Source organism: Hypomesus nipponensis, chromosome 1, assembly GCF_054491055.1.
Source record: "Hypomesus nipponensis isolate SF chromosome 1, ASM5449105v1, whole genome shotgun sequence".
NCBI classification, from domain to species: Eukaryota; Metazoa; Chordata; class Actinopteri; order Osmeriformes; family Osmeridae; genus Hypomesus; species Hypomesus nipponensis.
The window spans coordinates 9,982,659-10,001,451 of record NC_140361.1 but is presented as its reverse complement, the minus strand read 5'-3'; the positions used below and the strand labels follow the sequence as shown (position 1 = coordinate 10,001,451).

Genomic DNA, 18,793 nt, shown 5'->3' with positions numbered 1-18,793 from the left:
ACGCCCTTGAGGTTTGCCAAAAATGGTTGTTCCGGTCCCAACGCAACTGCTCATAAAATATCCCAGATTTGATGTTTTACCTATTCCAGTATAATTATCGCTAGCATTGGCAAGACATCGCATTATTTTGTGGCATTTCTAAATAAAGTATCGAACATTTTATTCAGAATAAGTGAATTATGTTTCTTGTCAATCGTCATTGGAATGTAGCAACGACATTTGAGAGGGGCGGGATGGAACACAGTAAGCCAATCAAACCACGCTGGTTGTAAGCTTTACATTCTGCATGTGTTCATTGTCGTGAGTTGTAGCTTTCCCCCGTTGTGTATGTCTGAGGGATAGCTGTTTACTGAATACGCTGAAACACGTTTTAGTCTAGACTGCACACCATCGTAGGCGTCCATCACCGAAAATCCTATTAATCGACATCGGGTATGTTGTACATCGTTCTTTCATCGGTCTTTCATCTCAAGATCGCTTTTTAGATGTAGCTGGTGTTAGGCGTTTGTTGTTTCACCACTATTGCTAGCACGCTAACCTTTTCAGAGTCACATTTATGAAGTTAACTACAGTAGCTAGACACAATACTTTCATTTGATTGTGTCTTCATTTTTTGTCATATTTGCCACAGTGGTACTGCTGGGATAGTTGTATCACATCAACGCGTCTTGTTTTCATTACCTATGGATGCCCCATTGATCATTTTGAAGCCAACTAATTAGCTAGCTACGGACGCGCGCAACAGCAAATATTGCTAGCTACTTCCTCTTTCTTTGCTACTAATACTTGAGACCCACAACCTGTTTGGTTTTTGCCCTTGTTAGGAACTTCCGTGGATATGTGGCAGAAGATAGAGTTACAGTTAGCTACTAGTTAAAACTACTGCTAAGGTTGGCCGCTAGTGGGGTTGTACTGAAGTGTAATGCTGCTTTCAAGCTAGCGAAATAAATGCCTATATGGAGCTAGAATTAAGTTAGATTTTTGTTCTTAATACTTCCTAGTAGACTGTAACCAGTGTCAGTTCATCGAATTCTAAGTGGCTACTCCTGATTCTTGGCATCTAAAATATTTATACAAACGTATAATTTAGCGTCATAATTAAACTAATATGACCAGTTCTACCTCTGAAGGGCACGCCAAGAAGACGTTGCTTGACTGAGCAGATGTAGCTACATTACTGCGTGTGGGGTCAAGGTAAAGATGTAACAGCCGCTCAGTGTGATGATTATAAAGATGCAGTAAGAGAGTCTTCACCTATGGCCAGTCTTTTTACAGTAATAATTTCAGTGAATCGGAAGAAGCTGCTGAATTATGTGATTGTTTGTGGTCTGTGATTGTCCAGACGGCCCATAATTAGGTTGCCCTTTGGTGGCAGGACACCGATGAATAGCATATGCAGTGTTCATCATCTTGGTAATTCAGAACTGAAGATGGTTTGTCATGGAGATGCACATTCTAGAATACATTCCAGGGCCCTGAAATTGAACATTCTACACCGTCTTATTTATTTTTCTGAAAGCGGTACTCTGTTTCAAAAGGGATATAATGGTTTTCATGACAGGGGCAAGGTTTTCTGAATTGAGTCTGGTACCTGTCTATTTGCTATGCCAGCTCTTATCTGTGCCAAAACGGTGTAGTGTAAGTCCATTGTCTGTATATCAGACTGTGCCTCCCATATAAAATCAGGGTCTTTGGAGTTGTACAACAACAAAAATAGTTGATAAACAACAAATGTAGGCTGTTAAGTTATCCAGAAATGTAACTGGATACTGTGGGATCTGTCTAGTGTGGAAAGGTTGCAGTAGTGTGTAAGACATTTAACAGGGTAATCTTCCAAAACATTGATTGTGTAATATTACATGTAAATATTGTTGATTTTGTGTTGAAGGCCACCCCACTTCCAAGCAACACACATTGTGGATCGTTATTCAATTTTAAGGTTGTGCTTGATGCAGGCCAGTCTTGATACTCCAGTTATCTTTTCCTGGTTAGTATGCTGTCCTAGTTAAAACATGTATATGTAGAAGTCATGACTACATCATACTTTGTTTTTCTTTTCTTTTATCAAATAACAAGTAAGGAACTACAAGGAAGTGGATTAGGGGGCTAGCAGTTTGAAGCTTATTCCCTGTGGTTATGCAAGGATTTATTGTGTGTGCAGTGCAGCATAACAAGCCAATGTGTGTATCTGCTCTAGCTAAGTACATACCAAAGTAGGGATTGTGAAAGAGCACACACCTGAAAGCATTTGGAGTTGGACTGCGTCAAATATATTTTGTGCTATTGGCTATGTTGAGTGGGTGTTGTCTTCTGTCAGTTAAAAAGCATTGACTCCTGATGAGGTGTGCCCCAGACTGAGCCTCATTAAACTTGCATTGCTTCTCAAGTAAGTACGTGTGTTAACTAGCTTAACTGTGAGGAAAAAAAACCTTCAACCTCTTGTTAGTAGACATTTGATGTCCCTTTTCATTATTCTATGGTTATAGTCTACGTTCAGTTGGATAGTAGCAGAATTGTTTTTGTATATTTAGATTGGTCATTTATATTCTTCTAGCACAGCTTTGTATGGGGATCATCTGTCTACTTGCTAAAAATTTAATCAGTCTGCTGTGTCAAGTCAGTCCTTTCATCAGAGTTTTCCATTCCTTTTCACCAACTATGCATTCATTCCCTTTCTCCCTCTTCTAATTTATTTCTCCTATTTCTGCCCCAAACCCTTTTTGTCTAGCTTTTTTTGGCTACTTGTGAAAGGCCTGCCTCTAAGTTTGCCAGTTTTTCAGACGAAGGGTCTGTACTGGTCAGTCCTTCCACATGCTTTCATTCTATTAGGGCTACCAGCCAGTGGTTGGGTTTGAGCCGACTCCGTCTATAAATCACCTGGAGTCCGGCCAAACTTCTTTAAGCAGCTTGAGATACACAGAAAGCTGTGCTTGACGTTGGCATATGACTGTGACGTTGTGCCTGTCCTTGGCACGGTCTACAGAGCACACTCCTCTGACTAACATGATTTAGGACTTTTGATTGTTTGTGTCAGAGACCTTGTATGGATTGCCACACCTTGCTTTGATGTTGCGTCATTAAGTGCTACAGGCGTTTGGGGTTGTGTGTTGGTGTGGAGCAGAAAAGTGAATATTTTAAGTGTGATATTATTGAGTTCAAGGGTGTTAAGTAGGCTTCCTACCTTTTATTGACAAGTTTTAAATTTTGTATCTTTACAGTTTTGCAATAAATTTAACCTTACCTGGTGAAATCAACTTTCTGATGCAACATGTTCTGTTGCTCAGAGTACAATAGGTTGTGACATTTCTGTCTTTTCTTGCCAAATCATCAGGATTGTTTCATATGTGATTTGAGTAAACCCTATTTTTGCCTTTTTTATTTAGTACCTCATGCAAACTTATTCAGACTGTGGGCATGGTGTTATATAACCCACTTTTATCATCACTTAATATCTTCAGAAGGTGTCAGGAAACATATTTTCTTACAATCCCAGGAAGTATACAATGAATGAAGATCAAATGTGTCACACCATGATTTGCCATCCATTTATGATCCCCATTCCCACACCCCGTTAACCTAAATAATGTTCTTTGTCATTCTTATTTACAGCTGTAGTTCAGAGCAGTCTACACCCACCCTCCTCCCAGTCTGTATTCCCATTCCTGGATCAGTGCTGGTTCCTGTCCTGTGACAACATGCTTCAGAAGAAACTGGTTTCCTTTGGGAAGATGCTGCTCCGCCGCCGGGAGCTGGACTGCAGCCAGGAGGAGACCCGCTTCGCCCGCTGCCTGACAACACTAGACCTGATAGCCCTGGGGGTTGGTGCCACGCTGGGCGCTGGCGTCTACGTCCTGGCGGGGGAGGTGGCCCGGGAAAAGGCCGGACCCGCCATTGTGCTCTGTTTTCTCATCGCTGCGCTCTCCTCAGTCCTGGCTGGCTTGTGCTATGCTGAGTTTGGGGCCAGAGTCCCCAAAACGGGTTCTGCCTACATGTACAGCTATGTGACAGTCGGTGAGGTCTGGGCCTTCATCACTGGCTGGAACCTCATCCTGTCCTATGTCATAGGTGGGTTATAGATGGATGATAAGACGAAAGTGGAAAACATGTATTCATGATAAATACATCCGTATGCAACTACACTGAATCTTATTCTGTGGACAAGTGAAAACTTGACATTCTGTGATTTAGCAATTAACTGGATGGCTGAGTCTGCATGCACTGAAGATGAACGAATATGCAGATGAATATCCCTTCAGATGGATAGCCTCTAAGAGTCCTTCAGGACAGAGTGAACAAGAGTGGTTCACATTTTCTCTCTCAAATGTTTAATTCCTCTTCTGCTTTTCCTAACGTTCTTCTTCACTTCCCCAGGCACAGCAAGTGTGGCGCGAGCTTGGAGCTCGACCTTTGATAACCTGGTGGGGCAGGCCATCTCAAAGTTCTTTAAAGAGTTTATGTCCATGAATGTTCCTGGGAAGGTCCTTGCAGACTACCCAGACCTCTTTGCTCTCCTGCTGGTGTTGTCGCTCACTGGTGAGTGTCTCATGACCCCATTGTAAGAGTGGGCTACGTAATATGTCCCTTCAACTAGGAGAATGGTTCACCAAGTGTTTGGAGCAATGTAGATGGATTGTGTCCTGACTGCTTTTTAACGCTGACACCCACACAGGCCTGCTGGCGTTTGGCGTGAGTGAGTCTGCTCTTGTGAACAAGATCTTCACAGGGATCAACCTGGTGGTGCTCGGCTTCGTCATCATCTCGGGCCTGGTGAAGGGAGACCGGGCCAACTGGAACCTTACACAAGAGGACTTCATCAACTCCACCAATATCAGTGATCCTGAGTAAGTCAATGCCAGATGGCTTGCTGAGATGTTCATTGTTTTGACACGGATATTATTTTTGTCTGAAAATAACCCAAGACAATAGTTGATTGGGTAGGGTGGAGGGGGACTTGATTGTTTACCGAAAATAGATCAGAGGGTTTTAAGAGGTTTGACTTCAAGGGAAACATACCTCAGTTGTTGACTTTGGCATTAACCAAGTCCTTGTTACTCTCCTTGTCTAGGCGCATCCAGCGGCAGTTTGGCACCGGGGGGTTTGCACCGTTCGGCTTCAGCGGAATCCTCTCTGGTGCTGCCACCTGTTTCTACGCCTTTGTGGGTTTCGACTGCATAGCCACAACAAGTAGGTTGTTTCCTCTCTACCTCGACACTGTTGTGTACTAGTCTGTGGTTTTGCTGTAGGAATCAAAACCTGACAACCTTTTTTTCCCCACAGGTGAGGAGGCAAAGAACCCCATGCGTTCCATCCCCATCGGTATAGTGGCCTCTCTGCTCATTTGCTTCTTTGCGTACTTTGGCGTGTCTGCGGCCCTCACCCTGATGATGCCATACTACCTGCTGAACACCCAGAGCCCCCTGCCGGAGGCATTCAGCTACATACACTGGGACCCTGCCCGCTACATTGTGGCTGTGGGCTCCCTCTGTGCACTGTCCACGAGGTGAGCTTGATGCCTTCCAAAAGCAGCTTGTGTCCATATGCAAATGTTTTTAATTTTCCATCCTTGTGTCAAAGACTGAACTTTTCAGCGTAAACATTTTGAATTTTGAACTCTCTCCCGAGAGCCCTCTCGCAATTCTGAATTTAGTATCTCCTCGTGCCAAAGTGATGTTTTTCCAATAAGCATACAATTCATTACTTTTCTAAATAAGATTGTAAGAGCGTATTTGTCGTGGTTCTGTCTCCAGTCTGCTGGGCTCCATGTTCCCCATGCCCCGTGTGATCTACGCCATGGCTGAGGACGGCCTGCTCTTCCGCTTCCTGTCACGCATGAATGTGAGGACCAAGACTCCTCTGCTGGCCACCATTGTGTCAGGAATTGTAGCGGGTGTGTTTATTCCGTCTGACATTCTGTCTCCAGTTTGCTCGATGATCTCATTGCAAGATTAAAGCAGAGGTTTTTCAAAGTACTGTTCCTGAAGTCATGAAATGTGTTTCCTGTTTAGCCCTTATGGCGTTCCTGTTTGACCTAGCTGCCCTGGTGGACCTGATGTCCATAGGAACTCTTCTGGCATACACACTTGTGGCTGTATGTGTGCTTATTCTCAGGTTGGTACAGTTCTGATGTTACTTTCAGTTTTATAATCTACAATTAAACCAATAATCTTATTTGCTAATACACAATGAGATCTGAGTGCATGTTTGGCCACTGTGCCAGTATATCTGTTTATGGTTTTCATGCATGTATTGAAATCCCCAGGTACCAGCCAGGCAGCCTGAGTATCAGCGGCCCCAGCCAGAAGCTGGTGGACCTGGCAGGGCCTGAAAAGGCAGCCATGGTTGAGGGAGACAGTGGGGACGAATTCAGCAACGAGGGCCTTGAGACCCGGCCCCTGAGAGAGAGGTTCACCTACAAGATGCTGCTGCTGCCCAGCTGTGACATCCCAACCAAGACCTCTGGCCTCATCGTATATCTCACGACTGCTGTCGTCTGTGAGTCCCCTCCCTCTGCTTTCAGGGCAGGAGTATAGCAAGTACATTTTTATGTAAATACTGCGATTTCCAATTTGGGGATAAAGTACATTATTAGTATTTGCTAATATTGGTTTCCTCCCATCCCATTCTCTCTGTGTAGCTGTGCTGTTCACCGTTCTGTGTGTGGTCCTGGCCGTGTGGGGGGAGCGGGTTGTGGAGGGCCGACCCGTTTGGGTCACAATTGCAGCAGTGCTCTCTTTCTCCTCCCTCGTTTGTGTGGTTATCATCTGGAGACAGCCTCAGAGCAGAGAGGCTCTTACTTTCAAGGTACTGTGTCATATACAAATACCCAGCCTGCGTTTTCCATGTTTACTCAAGTTCAACAGAAACTTCCACACAGTATCTGACAGTTTTCCCTTTTGCCTGCTGGACTAGTTTTTTGTTTTATTTTAGCTTTTAACTCCACCCCCCACCCCCCCCCACCCTTTCCTCTATTGTACAGGTACCACTACTCCCAGTATTGCCATTAGTCAGTATCTTTGTCAATATCTACCTCATGATGCAACTGGATGGAACTACATGGATTCGCTTTGCAGTGTGGATGGCAATAGGTTTGTGAAATCAAGCATTTATTCCTTAACTTTTAAACCTATTAAACTTGTTTTCTTGACATTTGTGTGACTAGAAACTGAAAGGGTTGTCCACATATTTCACAAACTTACCGTCTCTTTCTCCTTCCTGATTCCATCCGTTTTTTTTAGGTTTCGTCATATATTTTGGTTATGGCATCAGGAACAGTTCAGAAGCAAGTCAGAACTCTGGAAAGTTTGAGCCGGTTCACCGATCCAAGAGTCCCATCTATCTTGCAGATGATGACAGTGAGGTGGAGGGCATGACGCCCTAGAAGAGGAAGGGACTAGCAGTACTCCAGTACTCCATCATGGTATTTTAGGTTTACATATATGAAGTTATCCTCAATTTCATCAGTTAGGGATAAAAGTATTGCGCTAAGACAGTGTTTTAACCTGTCCCTTTCATTGGGTAATTCATGTTATGTGTCAAGAGTGGTTGAATGGAAAGGGCATCACAATGTTAAGCACATCAAAAGGACCAGTAGTACAGTAATAGATTTTAAGGTTAATTATTATACGTATTGTTAATATTATTAACCAACACAAATTAACAAACATGCCAAATTGTTACATATCTAACCATTGACAGTCATTTCTCTCCATAATGATGTCATTCAAGTTGTGCAGACCTCCACCCAAGTCCTTTTCTTATTGTAGTGCCTTTAACTTGAACTAAATTTAGCCATTTTCACAAATGAAAGTTGTCCTCTGACTTTGCTGTGCATGATACCACTTAAACAGGTCAATTTTTCTGTCTTCTAGTCAATGAAATGGGTCAATCATTTTCCTTACACATTCAGATTTTGCTTAAAACGTAGGACAACACAAAGTGCATATGATAATCTGGTCAGACCACACAGAATTGAGTCTGCACTAAATTGATTTTTGACAATGAAACATAAATTATAGACTTTTTTCCCCGCAAGGGGAGCACAATTAAAATTGAGGAATTAACCGTTTTGAAAAGATAATATTTTTCTTATCATTAGATGATTAAATATTTATAAAGATACATGCATGTTTATTTTGTTGGATACATACAATTTTATGTATGCTGCATTTCAAAGTTACTGAAAGGGCTGCTGCCGGCCATAAAAGTCTCAATGAGATTGTTAAATTAACTTATTTTTGCACCATAATATAAACCTCTACCAAATACAAACATTTCTATATAAAGGTACAATGACGCTGTAATGAAGGCTGCTTATGTTTGTCCAACACTGACACTACAGAGAGCATGAGATGGGATCAAATAAACTTAAATTGATCCTGGTTATCATCCCAATATTATGCCTTTGAAAGTATACTTTCTTCATTTGGTCAAGGCTATCTAATATAATGGATGAATTATATGTATATTTTTGTACATAACTATTCATATTTCAAATTGTCTTATAAATGACAGTTTTGCCTTTCTGTGGTCATCTCTCTTTATACTTTAGTCTTTATAGATCTGATGACAGGAATGTATATTATTGTTTAGATGTAAAGTAGATGGGGTCAGATTTATCAGATTTCTTCTGTATACCTTCTCTTGTGGTATCCATCCTGTGCCTTTCTGTTGTTTGAGTTATATAATTCCTATTGTACAATTGATTATTAATTGTTAAGGTTAATCTTCGTCTGACATTTTGTATTTTTGCTTGGTATTCTGAGTGTGCTTTCAATGGCATTTTTAGTTGTATTTAATTGTTCAGGTCTGGGAGCTTCTTGATACTGAACGGTTTTGCAGAGGCCTCGAATAGCTGGCAGGTCTAAACAAGGAACTGTGCGACCACGGGTCAACCTCTGAGAACAGGTTGTTGCTTTTTTTACTTGCAGCATATGAGATATACTAATTTTGTTATGCAAATATTGTATATTCTAGAACATGAAGTGATTTGAGAGGTGATATGTTGTGGTGTTGTCTTTTTGTTTCCAATTTAAAGCAACGTCTTAATAGCGTATTTTGTAACTTATTACTAAATGTTTACAGGCATCCTGGTCTTAAGATGTTTTTGCAGTATGGTTACATATGGTTCCATTTATTGTATACTAACTGATGAAAATCTATTACTGTTTCAATAGAGAGACCGATACGCTGCTGTATAAAATGCAAATGTTTTAACTGTCAATAAATTTCCATGGAAAATGGTTCATTGGTAATTGTTTAAGCGCAATACCTCAATCAAACAAACGAAAGAATGAAACGTTTTAACAGATTTATAATGTCTTAAAACGCAACTAAAACAGACTAGCTGAGAAACTATCCTGGAAAAAATATTGAATTATTTTATAACACACAAGTTGCAATTTCTCCATCATAATGGAATTTAAGAGCAAAACTTCCGTTTCTTATGTTTACAACCAGCTGATTTCCGGCGTCATTAAATGCCCTGCCATTATTATTTGCTCGACAAGCAGCATAGTCGATGTTTTCTTACTAATAGAACCCTTCTATAGATTAATGGTTTAAAAAAATTTAATGCTGAAGTTCATAGTATTGCTGAGATACTGGACGGATAAATGGAATTTAAAGATTTTTATGGAAATTAGCCGAGGATAGCGGGTGTTCTTTTCGTAGCTCCCATCAGTTAGCTAGCTAGTAGTAGCGTAGCTTCTCGTTCTGCCGCAGTCCGATTTTTTTCTTCAGCTAGCTCTACTGGCTTGGTACTGGCTAGCTAGTGTGTTTTAGTGGATTGTCATCTTCCCAGTGTTTTTTACTGGTTGTTCTGTGATTTTATTCTGCTGTTGTTGTCGTTTGTCGTGGTTGCTTTAATCATCTGACAAGAGGTCGTATTGGCTAGTTAGCCAACTAATGTTAGCTCGTTAAGCTAATTTGTACAAAAAAACATTAAGTACCTATCCAGCTAACGTTAGCTGATTTGGTATCTGTTTTGACAGACAGCTGTCATTCATCTCTTCACCGCAAAATTCTGTGTTCTGTAACGTTAGCTAGATTTTTTCAGTGACTAATTTACATGTGGGCCCTAGCACAAACGACTTCAGTCGGTGCCAGGCTGTGGAAAGCAGAGAAAGCAAGGGGGAGAGAGTAGTGGAACGTTTCAGACACAGCGCTCTTTGTGCCAGGGCTTTGGCCCCGTCTCTACCAGCGGAGCACATCACTTCCTACTGCAAGTCAAGACCCTGCTTGAAACCATGAGCACTCAAAGGGACCTAGATATGGTGAGTGATCGCAGAGAAACTAGTCAAAGATCCCTGATCGGTGACTGTAAGTACAAAAGTGTGATGTTATTCTTCTGAGAGTTCATTGGGGTGGGGGCTTGCAAAGGGATTAACGTAAACACCCTCGCAAACAGAATCATAGCTGCTGTTTCTGTGAGCTACACCATCTGTCAATTCTCAATTTAAAGATTGCCCTACTTTTCTCCCAAGGTTAGGCCCCTAGCCAACTGATCTGTTTCACATCATCAAATGGCAGTCTTACTTCTTAGTTGCTACGAATATTTGTTTCCCAGTTCCTTTAACATTAATAGGCTTTCAGTTTTTTACTGTACACTACATTAATAACCAATAGCCTGTGTAGCTGTTCGCAATTATTGGAATAGAAAAAGGTTTAAAGAACAATTTGTTATACAGTTTTAGTTGTCATACAAATGCCCAGATGACATCCTCTCATCTTCATGTTTGTGGTTATGAGCCTATTTCTGTTATGTTTTATAGATGGTAGACTACCACTGTATATTCCCAGCTGAATGAATGTGGAGCTTGTTGTTCTCTGAATTTGTGACTGTAAGGATATTCCCGATGTTACCAAGGGCAGCTGGGCAGATTTACATTGTTTGGTTGAGGATGAAAGGGATGAGGGTTGGTGGATGATGGAGACAGGCGGGGGGTAAAGCTTGTTAATGATGACATGGGTATGTAACCCTGCATGGAGGTTAACCAGTTCAACAGTGGGGGTGGGCTTGCTGGGGAAGGGGAGGCCATTTGTTTGTCAACAGATCAGTTTGTGAGGCCCTGTCCTGAAGTCACAGCTCATGGCTCAATCTCTTTGTTCTCTATGCCCCGTTTGGCATCATAGAAGGCTTCTGCTCAAATGAGCATATAGGCCGCTTGTGGATTTAGACGGACTGTATTCCATGTATTTCCTCTCTGTTCTCCTATAAAAAGCTATCAAGTATTGGCAGTGGTGAAAAGTTAATATTTCCAATCAGTTTTTCAGATTACTGGATGGGAGACTGATATCCAACTTGATACATTATTCAAGGGAAGCCAGTGGCAGTGCCAGAGACACAGTCCGTGAACTGATTGTGAGATGTGGAACAGGAGTGAGGAGGAGGGTTCAGCCTCTGCTGGTGATGCTTCAGAGCACGTGGAGGTCCTGACCTGAGCTGCGCTGTGTTAGCCAAATGTGTCTTTACTGTAATTGTGGAGTGTGTTTAGGAATTGCACAATTATGCAGCCCCCTCCCCTTAATAACATCTGACAGGAAATCACAATTCTCACTACCTCTTTCTGAGCTTGAGTTCCTCATTTTCTAAGACAGACACTGACTTGTGTTTGCGGACCTTGTAAGGCTGGGTGTCACCCTTTCCCTCTGACTTTAAACCCGGGGGAATACTTTTGATTGTTTGGCCAATATGAAACCTCCTACAATCTCATCCGTGTGTTTGGAGTCCATTCTGTGGGGCTGTGTGAGGAGTAGCCAGCCTTAATGGACGTGGCTCTGCAGTGCCTGGACCAACTGCCTTTCCTTGTTTAGTTTTTCTCCTTTTTCTCCATTTAATTTTCAACGAGTGCATTTATTCTAAGCCAAACTGCACTCAGAAAATAGATGATGTAATCTAAACCAGTGTGCCACTGAAATCCAAGAAAGGCAAAAGTGCATTTACATTCCCAATATAAGCAAACAAGTGAGTTTTACTTGGCATTTTTGTGAAAGACTAACAAAGAAGAAATTGTCTTAAGCCACAAGGAGACACCCTTCAGGTGCTATTACTATGGCTACTGGTTCAAATGTTCACTTAGTCAAAAAAGGGCTTCACACTCACTTAGCTGTCGAGGAGGGGGGATGACGATGGAACGAGGGAAAACCCTTGTCTGGAAGACCCCCTCCCTCTCTCTCTCTCTCTCTCTCTCTCTCTCTCTCTCTCTCTCTCTCTCCCTCTCTCTCTCACCACACACCACTGCTACCCCCCAGGGTTACGCATTGGCCATGTAAATTTAATAACGTGGCCCAGGGCTGTCTGGGACACCTGGGGTTATCGCATTAGGCCGACAGCCCGGAGTGGAGCCCCTAGCCCTGGGGAACTGAGGGGTTAGTGTTCTCCCCCCCACACACATACACACAGCACCACCCTTATCTCTGCTGTCTCTGACCATCTGACTATAGGGCTCACTTCCCTGCAAGCCCTGTCTGAATGAAGCGGCTTCAGTCAAAGGGTTGAGATCCGCTCTGGAGAAATCTAATTAGGAAGGAATGCCCATTTCTGCTGCTGTTTCTGAAGGTCATCTCATGTCATTTGGGGTGAGATAAAACGGAAGGATGCCATGTGATTAGGCGGAACGCTCCTTTACATCGTTATGCTAGTCTGAAATGTGGGCTGAAACGTTGTGGATTATTTATGCCGCATTTCTGTGGTCTACAGATTATGATTTTGGTTTCTGTTCTCCTAGGTGAATCTTCGTCTGATCTTGGTGAGTGGTAAGACACAAGATTTCACTTTCTCTCCCAACGACTCGGCCACTGACATCGCCAAGCACGTCTTTGATAACTGGCCCTTGGGTAAGCTTCTGTACAGTTGGTATAAGGCAGCACTGACTTGTTGTAATGCAGAATTGAGTGATTCATTTTTTGGAGCGTTATTTGTTGTTTTCATGCTGTTTCTGATGTCACTACCAACTTTCACACATCGAAGTTCAGAGATCTGTCTGTCCCTGCTCTGAAATGTTTTTATTCTTTTCTTCCGCCTCTCTGTCCTCTCTCCTTTCCCTCTCTATCATTGTTCTTCCTGACAGGATGGGAGGAGGAGCAGGTGAGCAGCCCCAGTATCCTGCGCCTCATCTTCCAGGGGCGCTTCCTGCATGGCAATGTCACCCTGGGAGGTACAACTGCACACACACATAATCACATGCCCTGTACAGGTGTGCCAAGCTAACAGTAAACTACAGAGATGTGATATATCCTCTGGAAGAATAAATGAAATAGAGCAATTAAGAACAGTCGTATGAATTAATAAAAAATATGAGGATTGGAATGATTGACACATATAATCCTCTTTAATTAAGGAATTAAAACATGAATATGTATTGTGAAGGATAATGATTTATAATCCATTTGTGTGCTTAAAATTTTTTTTTTAATGCAAAGCTTTAAAGCTGCCCCCTGGCCGAACAACTGTCATGCACTTGGTTGCCAGGGAGACGCTGCCAGAGCCCAACTCCCATGGTGAGATTCCCTCTTTCCCTCTCTTCTTCAGTTTCAGCCAACCCATTTACACCTGTGTGTCTGTCCATTTACTCCTCTTTCAGAGCCATTGGCAAAGAGAGAGTAGTGTTCTGACTCTGTGGAGCTTGACATGTGATGTGATATTTGCTCTTCACTGTTGTGGCCTCACTGCTGTTGTCTCACCAAGTTTCTGTCGCTCGTGCAGGTCAGAGGAACAGAGAGAAGACCACCGAGAGCAATTGCTGTCTGCTCTTGTAAAATATTGAAAACAACCAACCAGTCCTTTCCTCCTTTCACGTCCCCCACATGCCTCCACCCTCTCTGCCTATCTTTGGCCTTTCAACCATGGATTTGGGATGATCACAGGAGAACTGTTTTGAGGACTGTTGGGAACTGTCACCCATGTTTGTTGCACTCTTGCCCAACCAGAGGCTTAGGATTTTTTTTTTTTTCTTGTGCCAATTTATCAAAATTATAGTTTTTTGACCTTTTTTTCTCTATTTGCCAAACTTTGCCTTTCTATTTGTGTCCTAAGACCGTGTTTTGAAATGTGTACATAACATGCTCCCATGTGAAGCTGGGTTGCAGACTAACAGCCTCTGGGACTCTATACTTCTGATTATGGGCATAGGATGGGTGTTGATCCAACCTGGGGCTTATGCTTTTGCTACTACTCCCATAGCAAATCATATTTCTCATAATAAATAATGAAATGGATGCTCCCATTGGGTCTCTTAACTCTGTAGTTTATTTGAAAGTGTGTCTTGTACTTTTTTTGTATGGTCTTAATCTTGCCATCTCCTTAACCATCTTTCAGATGACTCAAGTGTATCCTATTACTGGTAGAAGTGCCACCCTCTTCATCTGAGCTAGACCGTACATGCTTCACACTCATGGGGGAGAGGAGGGGGGGCTGCTTTATCTGTCACAGCACAGGTGGTGTGGTGTGTTTGTGCACTCATGTTTGTTCCTGGACTTGGACCAATGCTTCAAAGTTGTAGAGGGGCAGCTGTGTCAACATTTACGTGTGTGTGCGTGTAAGATCGAAAGAGAGTGTTTGTGAGTAGGATGCTGATCACCTTGAGGATTAAGAAGATCTAGCAAAATCTAACGGACTCCTGCAAGGCCATACTATGTTGTTTTACTTGGCAAGAAAACAAGGAAAATACCAGAGGATTCGGTCTTGAGTGACCTTTTTAAGTGTGTTTTGGTTTGCAATTCTGATTCTGTGGAATTTTACTCGACTGTGTACACTCCTCGCTTCTTTGGGGACCCCACTCCTTGTCTAATATAAGGAGTAAGGGAACCAACACAAAGAGCCAGTTAAAGGTGGGGTGAGAGGGGAAGGACCCAAGGGACATCAGTTGTGCAAGTACAGAGCCTCCTTGTGGACATCAGGGCTCGAGACCTGGAAGGAATTGATCTGAAAGGCCATCATAGGAGGATAAGAGAAACTGTGGTGGTAGTTCACCTTTTTGTTTGGATGCTGTCAACTTTTTTTTTGCCTTTGATCGTGGAATTCAGTAATATCATTAATATTGAAATTTGTAGAGTTTGATCTTGTATTGGTATTGTTTCTTCAGTTTTATTGACTGACTCCTGTCAACTGAATAATTTTGTTTAAAAATGGGGTTAGTTCATGTGTACATTATGTATGGGAATGCATATTATTTTTAGATTAATCTTTTATGTTTGAGAGAGAAGAATGAGTAATACATGTGTGTGTGTTTTAGAAGACCACTGAAGTTTCAGTGTTCTAGGACATCTGTTGCGCGTGTGAAAGCTGAGTGTGTGTGATGGTGTACGTGTGAAAACTGAGTGTGATACAGGTTGTGGGAGGGCTGTTCAGCGGTGGTTTCTATGGAAACAGTCTGGATTCTTTGATTCCTTCCTTTTGAGTGTCCTTTGGTTAGTGTTTATGTAAACCAACGTCACTGCTATGAAATTTAGCTGAATATGAATAAATGTAAAAAAAAAAAACTAAAATGCGATGTGGTCTACTTAAAGCTTGTATTATAAATTAATAAAACATCTTTAAATACAATATTCCAGTTTGTGTGCTCTGAATGTTTTTTTTTTTTACATATTAAAGTTTGAACTCTAGATGGCAGTGTTCTTCATGTTCTAATTTGGGTCCTTGCCTGAGGTTCCATTGCACTGGGCTGCTTCTGATTCTAGCCTGGAAGGGGTAGGTCATCTTCTGATCCTAGCCTGGTAGGGGTAGGTCATCTTCTGCTTTGGTCTAAATGCCTCTATCTGGACATGTCTCAAAGAAAATCAGAGCACTTTGATCATCAATACATATTGAATAACAACAAATAACAAACATTTATTTATTTTAGATTTGTAATTCTGGCTCAAATCAAAGTTATAAAGACAGTTAAGCCTTTGGTTGAGCACATATTTTTCAGTATATTTTCTCCCATTTGTCTCCTGTCATGACGCTTAGCTGCTAGAGCTCCAGGTTTCCAGTTGACATTGGCAGTAAATATTAGGAAAAATACCGTCAACCGGACGCTAGCTGAACTGAAAAATTCAGCTGCTGTGTTTCCAAATTGTTTTCAATTAAACCACGGGTTCTCTTATACATGGACTCTTGTCCTTCTGTTGTTCTGTCATCTCTTTTGTTGTCATCTCTTTTGCTCTTTTGTTTTTTCCTTTTTTCATGGTAGATGGCACTCTGAAGAGAGAGATCATGATGGAGGAGAGGTGACTGACCTTGGCGGAGCATCACCACCACAGCAAAGCTCCAAACTCTACCCTGGAGAAACATCTGTTGAAATCATTGCTACCCTAAACATAAATACCTCTGTCTGATCCTCGATGAATGACTTCTTGTGGTCTTTCATGAGTCGGGGCACACGTGCGGTCAGTTTTGCGAGTGTGCTTCAGCGGGCCTGGGTCCAGGCTGAACTAACAAGAGACAGTCACACATGGGGAATCCTAGGGGGCAGTCTCTGCTATGGTGCGGTAGAGTTAGAGGAGAGCAGCTGCTGCTAGGCATCTGTACCCAGCTTCCTCTGTCCTTGGCTGGGGACTCTTTGCAGGGAAGCCTGGAGCAGGGGAGGAAAGGGGAGGGGTTGCAGCATGTGACGTGGCGTGGTGGAAGTCGGTCTTAAGGTGGTGATTTCTCTCAGACTGGGAGTTGTTCCCCACTCGTCTCATCCTAGGAGCTGACTCACATGTGGACACACACACACACACACATACACCACTCAGAGCCTCTATTCAACACTCTGTATAAAAGGAACATCATAGAAGTTGTAGATGTGTGAGGCTGTGTACTGTTAGAGGTGTATGACTTGTTCTGAAAGCCTACTGCACCCCTTTTGGTTCTACTGCCTTTGGCAAGCTGGATACATCTTGCTCTTTCAGCCCCGTTCATATCAAAACCAGCTGTGTGTTCTCACACACACACTCACACACTGCACATAGTCTAGCACATAAACTGAGGACAGGCTTCTGATACCATTGACTCTGGCCTTGTCATTTTAAATCATGGAGACTTTGTATTGATGTACAGCCGAGAGCTGAGAGAGAGGCACTGTGGGATTCAACCATTCATTCCCTGTGAGAATGTTTTCCCAGTGTTTAAAACGGTCTAAGTGAAAGTATGGTTTTTCCTTTGCCTGTGTTATTATCATAGCGTGTGCATTTTTTTTTGTCTCTGTTGTGCACTCAGGAGATCCCCGCGGAGGCCTTGAAACAGCTCAATAGGCCAGTGTAAAAACACACATACATAACAAGCCAGGCCTAAATTCACACTGCGGGGTGCGACTGAGTGAGTGACCTTCACACTGACTTCAAGAAGCCTTCCCCTTCATTCCTTCCTTCCTCCCCCTCCCTGCCCCCTCTCTTCCGCCCTCTGGTCATGGTCTCTCCCACTAATTGGAAAGGTGACACCAGTTCATCTGACTCCTGCGTTCCACATGAGGCCATCCGTCCCACACCAGTCAGTGACATGGCCCTCAGCCGTAGAGTGTGGATGGGGAGAAACCAACATAGTCCTATGGTTTTCACAGCAGCAACAGCAACTATTCCAGAACTGGGGGTGGAGCCGGCCCGACCAACACCAGCGTTTTGCTACATCCATTTTATATTTGGCCGTTTAATTTACCAGATGCTCCCTCGTGTCCTATAACATGCCACTGTAAAAAGGGAGTGAGGTGGAGGGCTTGACAACACTATAAGCTCTATCCCTCCCATGGCAGGAGTGTAGGAGCAAAAGGAGGAATAAAACATACTTAAACAGAGGATGGGGTTTGGCAGAGCTAGGTCTTAAATAAAGGATGTTGACACAGAGATTAGCTGACATGAATGTTGTCAACCTGATGTCAACTTGATAGCTTCTTTTCCATCAATGACGTCTCCCCTTGGCTCTGCTATTTATTTTCACTAACGGAAATAATATGTTCAGCAAAACATGAGAATAGGAAAATAAAGGGAATAATTAGTGTGTTTTGGGTCCCTTCTTCCTGTCAGTTAATCTCTGCTGATCTTGCAGTTTTTCTCTTTATTATCTTATTATATTTATCTCCAATCCCATCCCTCCACCCCACAACACACTCTTAGACACAACAACAGATAGAATATTCGATAAAATAATCCTAGGACATAGTATTGGCCTCCTGCTTATGAGCTGCGATGAAAAACATGTTTTTCAATAAAATTCCTTTCCACAGCTCACAGTGGATTTACATTTATACCATCCATCAGTACAAAACCCACTAAATACAGAAAGTGGGATGAAAACAGAAGGGTTGTTGAAGAAGAAAAGTGCTGAAAACGATGTGTTCTAAAAGCCTAATATGACTTGAATGGCTGAATAGGATGAGTTACTGCTAGTATATGTGTTAATAGGACCATTAGTGGTGGTATTAGCCACAGAAGAGTAGAGTAAGCATATTAATCTTTGCCAAGACCAAGTCTTCTGCAGGCTCTCTGGGGATTACTTAGCTTGCAGAGGATGCATGAACATAGAGGCCATAGATGTAGCTGTTTTGAGTAGCTGATGTAGCTGAGTAGCATTTTGCCAGAGATTGTGGTTGAGATTATTTGGCTTGGCAGCATGCACTCTCATTGTCACAGAAGGACGAGTGAGGGGTCATTTGAGGGGACTCGTTGATTTCTGTCCAAGCTTTTCCTCAGGCTTCTTTTTAAATGAAAGGCAATGAAAAATAAATCTCGAAGAAGAAATAACATATAAAAAAGACAAAGGGAAGCAGAGAATTAAAGAGTGACTTCCAGAGTCTATTTAAATCAAGAGTACACACTCCATTCACTCCTGTTCCTGTCA

At 42.4% G+C, this 18,793-nt stretch overlaps 2 protein-coding genes across 4 annotated transcripts; both read left to right on the top strand.

The window, feature by feature from the left end:
• Positions 1-276: 276 nt before the first annotated feature.
• Positions 277-9,239, top strand: slc7a3b (solute carrier family 7 member 3b). 2 transcript variants are annotated; one of them, XM_084685596.1, is made up of 13 exons: positions 277-432; positions 3,610-4,065; positions 4,372-4,533; positions 4,670-4,841; positions 5,066-5,184; positions 5,278-5,500; positions 5,748-5,887; positions 6,006-6,108; positions 6,260-6,492; positions 6,635-6,801; positions 6,977-7,085; positions 7,236-7,417; positions 8,804-9,239. In XM_084685596.1, exons 2-12 carry the CDS (start codon positions 3,696-3,698, stop codon positions 7,376-7,378), a joined length of 1,941 nt encoding a protein of 646 aa, XP_084541722.1. In that variant the 5' UTR covers positions 277-432; positions 3,610-3,695; the 3' UTR covers positions 7,379-7,417; positions 8,804-9,239. The 2 variants fall into 2 exon arrangements, with proteins under 2 accessions (XP_084541722.1, XP_084541791.1); XM_084685665.1 differs by lacking the exon at positions 277-432 and adding an exon at positions 2,317-2,386.
• Positions 9,240-9,470: 231 nt separating this feature from the next.
• Positions 9,471-15,543, top strand: ubl3b (ubiquitin-like 3b). 2 transcript variants are annotated; one of them, XM_084685775.1, is made up of 6 exons: positions 9,471-10,271; positions 12,442-12,576; positions 12,726-12,834; positions 13,068-13,154; positions 13,420-13,497; positions 13,703-15,543. In XM_084685775.1, exons 2-6 carry the CDS (start codon positions 12,529-12,531, stop codon positions 13,753-13,755), a joined length of 375 nt encoding a protein of 124 aa, XP_084541901.1. In that variant the 5' UTR covers positions 9,471-10,271; positions 12,442-12,528; the 3' UTR covers positions 13,756-15,543. The 2 variants fall into 2 exon arrangements, with proteins under 2 accessions (XP_084541901.1, XP_084541969.1); XM_084685843.1 differs by lacking the exon at positions 12,442-12,576.
• Positions 15,544-18,793: the final 3,250 nt, after the last annotated feature.